Here is a 6,066-nt window from a genome sequence, read left to right as displayed (position 1 = left end):
ATTATTGAACAGTTTTGAGAATTTTATCAGGGATTGTTTACAATGAGACCATTAACATTTGACACAAGGTAGTCAAAATTACTCACAAACATCCGATGTGAAATTTGATAGCTTGGATGTGTCATAAAGTTTGAAAAAAATTATTTTGAAGTTTGAGCTTGGTTAATGGAATAATTGCAGCCACCCAATTTCACATTCAATAGATTAATGTGATCACCTTCTACCAAAGATAAATGATTTCATTCTATATTTTCCCATTTATTAATATGAGGGTAGTTTATGCCCAAGGGTGTTTTCCTGGTTTGCATGTTGTGCCATAGATTTTCATTTATTGTCAAGAGGGTATACAATAGGATTGTGTAATTTTCGCACCAGAAGGTTCCAATCACCTCTAGCCATAAGGTATATAATCTGGCGGCTGGGGGAGTGCCATGAATCATGCTTAAAGTCTGAAAAAGTATCTTATGAAATCACATTAGCCACCTGATCTAAGGGCTGGGGATGATTGTCAAAAAATAAACAATATTCTGTCAAACCTTGTATCTGAATTTGGCTGATTTGCTTAAAGATTATAAAAGAAAAGCTATAAAAAATTTACTAGGAAGGCGTGATGAGGGGCCAAACTTGATTGGCTTGGCTTCAGCGCAACCATCCTAGTTAGTTGCATTATGGTTCAAGCCATTTATGCGGTTTGATGAAAAGAGCAACTAACTACTGCTGCTGCATTTGACTAAACTCATGGATTTATTCAGGGTAAGTGACAACCTTAAACAAGCACCGCAAGGACCACCTCAAAATCTATTTAAAAGATGTATTTCTGGCCGAAAATTGTATTTGCTGTGGCAAAACTCTTATCGTAGCCTGAAAGTCTATTTTTCACCCCTATAATGAAATTGAAAACTCTATTTTTCACCCCTATAATGAAATTGAAAACTCTGAAAATGGTGCAAATTTAGCTGATTTATGAGCATTTGAAAATCTTAAAGCTGAACGGTCTAAATAATGTGTTATAAGATGCATTATTTTTAAGGCTTGAAATTTATTTTGTCTTTCATATCCATATATATCGAGGTCAAGTTGATCAATTGGAGAATTTTCTAGCGATGAAATAACCTTTTTCGATGCATTTTTTTTGGTGCATCTTACTTTTACAGTATAAGGTTTAAATCTTATATAAACTTTTTCCATTTATTAATTGGTGCGGTTTATGGGTGCGATTTGTATAAGACCAGCCTTTTCCTTTATTAATCGGGTAAGGTTTGTACAAGATTACCCTTTTATAATATACAAGGCACACATCTAAATTTTTTAATTCAGGTGCGAGAAACCTTATAACGGTTTGAAATCTATGTTTAACCGTTATTATAAAATTTTAAATTTAAAAAATGGTACAAATCAAGCAGATCTATTAATACTTGAAAATCTTGAAAATAGACGGTCTAGATAATATGTTAGAAGATACATTATTTTTAAGATTTGAAATTCTTTATTTCTTTATATCGCCGAGATGATCAATTGAAAGGTTTTTCAAGCTTAGACTATTTTTTCTTATTACAATATAAAGCGAATTTACAAAGACAAGATAGGAGATGGCCTTGAAGAATTCACATTAATTGAAATGACTTACATAAATTCCTAACATTGTTTCTTCAGGCCCAAAGAGAAGCAGCTAATTTTGAAGTCTCTGTCTTTTTTTTCTTTTTCCTTTATTTATTTAATTATTTTTCCTTCGATTTTAACAAAAAAAATAACATATGAACCAAGCATGTCTTCCTCCCCCAACTTCCCAGCTACCAACTCACCAAAGCCCAAGTGTTGCTTCCAACTATTCAACTTCCCAAGCTACCATCCATAAAATCTCAGTAACTACATCAACACCTTGCTTTGAACCAGTGTAAATAAATAGAAAACATGGAAATAAACTGGGAAAATAAAAACCACCCTCCCACCAGACAGCCACAAAGCCACCTCAGCAAAATTTGATGGTGTAATCGGCGCCGGGGCAGGTGAACGTGCTGGTGGCGTCGTCGTAGGCGTAACTATATGAGGTTGGGCAGGCGGCCTTGAACGCCTTCGCATACCTTGACGCCTGGCATGTGCTGGGGCTCGCATATGCACCGGTGCAGCAGTATTCCGGTGTCCCGAATGCGAGGCATGCGCTCTTGCACCCCACCAACCTTCCCCCCTGAACCATCTGCAACGTTCAAAATATAGCTTCAAGTTATAATGGATATCAAATAAATCAGGGAATAAATAATAGTAATTGTAAACCAGTGCTTGACAACATGATATGGATCGGACTAGCCAGGGTCCCCAGAGCTTGAGTCAGGATTGGCACTCAACAAAAATGATAATAAAATATATCGGATAGAATGGCTCGTTTCGGTGTCAGTTCTGAACTCGACGGCCTAATGAGTGAGTAACTCAGGTGAGTCGGATTCGACTTATCAAGTTTTCCGCTACCGATTTAAATGTTAAAAGTAATCTCCCAGAAATTAAGATTATATAGACTTATCTCGGCCAAGGTACGGTACTGGGCCATTGGCTGAGGCTGAGGCTGGACTCCCCCGAGTCCCTTACACGGCAGAAAAGCAATGGAAAAGTTAAAAAAGTATGAAAAATAAAATAAAGGCATTAAAAGTAAAACAGAACCAAAACAATAGTGAAGAGTCCAAATTAGAAAAATACGGACCTAAAGAAAAATTGATTTATAGATGGGGAGATTTTAAAACGATCCAAAAATAGGAAAATGTAAAAAATAGAAATTATAATTTTAAAAAAGAAGAAGTAAGAAATAGAAATTATGGCAAAAACCCTAAAAAAAAAGAAAAAAGACATACAAACCATTCGCATATTTTTTACAACTTTTTAGATTTTATTTTTGTGCATCCTTGTACGACTCGACTCGGGGCAACTTGGCTTTGCATATGTGGCGAATGTGAGTTGACTCAGCCGAGTCCTATAACACTATTATATTTTAACAGATCTGACAGTATTTTATTATAACAGATGTAATGAGCGTTATAATCGTTATTTCATTATTTTATGATCCATGCTTACCTGCAAAGCCTTGGGGCACCTCTTGTTTAAGTCACCCACGCACTGTACCGCATGGCACTCAGCTGAACCCTTTGCCGTTAAGCTCGGGAAAATAGACACAGGTATATTGTAGCCGTCGACGAGGCTGACATCGTAGAAATCAACAGGAGCGTTGAGGGTGAACTCTGCAAGTGATGCTGGAGGTGCTCCGCCGGTGCCTGTGCATTGGAGGCCCGTACCGCAGTCTCCGGTGACGCATTTTCCTGTACAATTTATTTTGATGATTAATGCGTAATTCTTATCAAATTAAAAAAGAAATGCCAATTTTTTTTAAAATGGGTATAACGGGGATATAACCGTGAGGACCGTTATGTTACACGCCCATTATGATGATAATAACAATTGTTATGTTCAAATATCACCCGTTATCTGTGGAACTGCCAATAGCACTAGTGTCACAACACTCTGATTTTTATATTTATTTTCGTAAACAATGATCCATAAGAGCTGGTTTTGAATAAAGAATCTCCCTTTTTTTTTAAATGTTATTTTAAAATTTCAGTATTTAATGTACGGGTCGTTTACTAAATGTACGATTCTTAATAGAGCCGCCACGGGACCCCAAATCATAAAGAAAAGGCTGCGATGATGAAGATAAATTTATCAATCTTTTACAACTTTTAATCCAATATCATTGAGATACAATGACATGGATACTTTTTTCATAGTAAATATTCATATCGATCAAATGTTAACCTCATCACCCCTTTCTTGTGTTTCTTTAATGGAAAACTCTAGCAATTAGTTATAACTGCCTTTAAAAAACCTAAAGAAGTAGAGGAGAGAGAGAGAGAGAGAAGGGAAGGGATGAAGAAGTAATTACCAATGCCATTTTGGTCGAAGTGACAGGATGTGCGTGGCCAGAAGCGGCCGGACCAGTTGTTGGGAGCGGTGACGGAGACGGAGAGGTTTGGGTGCAGGCTGAAGCCACCATTGGCGAGGACAGGGTGCCCCGAGCCTGGCTGTATTCCGGGCCACACTGTGTAGCGGCAGTTGTTCTTGAGGGTGAACACTGCACCGCCTGCAGTGATAGTTATGGATGAGGAAGAAAGAGAAAGAGAAAGAGACCCATAATAGACCTCAGGATGCCATTTAATCTTTCTTGACAAAGAGGTTCTCAAGATGCCATTTAATCTTTCTAGAGAGAGAAAGAGAGAGAGAGAGAGATCTTTGAACCACTTTCATCCTTGAGAGAGTAATAAAGAAATCTTTGAACAGAGAGAGAGAGAGAGAGAAATCTTTGAAACACTTTCATATGTTAGAGAGAGAAATCTTTGAAACACTTTCATCTTTTAGAGAGAGAGAGAGAGAGCAAACCTGTAAAAGAGATGAGGAGGAAGAAGATGAGGAAGCGGAGGGCCATGGTGGTCGTGATGATGCCTTGTCCTTGGTGTTAAATGCACATTTATAGGAAGAAATGTCCCCCAAAATAACTCCGGTTTTCAAATTTCAAGAATAACCACCAACCTGTCACCCATAAACAACCGAAATCGGATTCAAAAGAGAAACAACTAATTCTCACTCGTAAATGAGAGACAACTTCAAATATCTTTTCTTCACAAGGTGGGATTTCTTGTTAAGCATAGTACTATTATTATTATTGTTTTTTATTATTAATAGAGAAAAATATCTCTCTCTCTCTCTCTCTATATATATATATATATATATATATATATATATATATTCAGAGATATGAATTATTTAATATTCTTTATATTTTCTGATTTAATTTCAAAATATTAATCAAGATCAATGAGTTGGAATAGTTGTAAAAGGGACAAGATGTTTAATTAATTTGTCTCTTGTGGTTGTTGTGATAGATTTCTCTTGTCATCATAAATTCACGGGTAAAGTTAGACAAACGGGTAGGAAATTTACGACCATAAGGGAAAACATTTTCGATATTACAGAATGCTCCAAGTGTTTTCAAAATTTACATTTTTTTTGTTTTAGTTTGATTGTCAATCCCGTATTTGCAACACTAGATCAGATCAGTTTTTTTTAATTTTTTAATTGTAAAACTGTTTGGGAGCCTAGAGGTCTACCAAAAAGTTGGATTGTAACATGTCCCTGATACGGGACAACCTCATTGTAAGGTACTTTTCATGTTTTGGGTCTTTAATTACAGTCCGATGTTTGAAATATTGAATTACCTGCTCACCAACTTTTTGGATGTGAAATTATAATATAAATCCTTGTGCAAGTGTATGAACGCATTCGTTCGTGTACGCACACTTACACACACAAAGAGTGCATATTTATAGTAATTACACAGAGAGATTGTAATTATGGATGTTGGCACGTACCTTACATGCTTGCACATGTATCGTGCATGCATGCATCGGTATATGAAATATCGGACCAACTATTTTAGACAAAAAAAAAAAAGCGGGTTGATATTTCAAACATCCCACTACTACCAAAAAGAATAACAGAAAAATATGCCAGATCGATGTTTAAAACGCCATATCGACCCAAAAAAAGAGAAACGGCATACAATGAACAGCTTAGATTGCTGTGACCTTGCTCCTATAAGGTTCCAACCTTGTACAAACTTTTCGCCCTTTTATTTCGTCACTAAATTGTGTGGTGTACCATAATATACTTAGGCACATCATCTAGAAACGGACGATGGAGATCAGCCATTGTAAGAATACTTGTGGGGTAAGTTTTATCTCTACCGTCCATCTTGTGCTGCAGATGTTGGACTACCTATTGGTGTAAAATATGGCAAGGTATATTTTTTATGCTATGGAGGTCCAATGTCCATGTCCCTTTGTTTCATTTTCAATTAAGAATTAGGAAACTCATAACTTTTTGTCATGGACATTTTGTGTACAGTATGAACTCCAAGATATATCTCTTTAACCATAAAATCAATGTTCTAACACGCCATGCTATATGTGTGCACTCTCTTTCCCACTTCATGCTCTAAGATATATGTGTGCACTCTCTTTCCCACTTCAT

General features: G+C 36.4%; 1 protein-coding gene across 1 annotated transcript; it reads right to left on the bottom strand.

The window, feature by feature from the left end:
• Positions 1-1,585: 1,585 nt before the first annotated feature.
• Positions 1,586-4,730, bottom strand: LOC18439899 (pathogenesis-related thaumatin-like protein 3.5). Its single transcript, XM_006850054.4, has 4 exons — positions 4,417-4,730; positions 3,923-4,120; positions 3,061-3,302; positions 1,586-2,194 (listed from the first exon to the last, which is right to left on the bottom strand). The coding sequence occupies exons 1-4, from the start codon at positions 4,460-4,462 to the stop codon at positions 1,970-1,972; spliced, it is 711 nt and encodes a 236-aa protein (XP_006850117.1). The 5' UTR covers positions 4,463-4,730; the 3' UTR covers positions 1,586-1,969.
• Between the last annotated feature and the right edge of the window lie 1,336 nt (positions 4,731-6,066).

This window comes from Amborella trichopoda, chromosome 3 (genome assembly GCF_054954075.1).
Source record: "Amborella trichopoda isolate Santa Cruz 75 chromosome 3, AtrichopodaSantaCruz75HAP2 v2.0, whole genome shotgun sequence".
Taxonomy (NCBI): Eukaryota; Viridiplantae; Streptophyta; class Magnoliopsida; order Amborellales; family Amborellaceae; genus Amborella; species Amborella trichopoda.
This window is presented reverse-complemented; position numbering and strand designations above follow the sequence as displayed.

Excerpts from the sequence above, each read along its gene's own strand:
- LOC18439899 (XM_006850054.4), bottom strand. The coding sequence starts at position 4,462 with ATGGCCCTCCGCTTCCTCATCTTCTTCCTCCTCATCTCTTTTACAG. Across the intron at positions 4,121-4,416 it reads CCTCCTCATCTCTTTTACAG|GCGGTGCAGTGTTCACCCTC; the intron begins GTTTGCTCTCTC and ends CTATCACTGCAG. Across the intron at positions 2,195-3,060 it reads GGTGCCCCAAGGCTTTGCAG|ATGGTTCAGGGGGGAAGGTT; the intron begins GTAAGCATGGAT and ends TGAACGTTGCAG.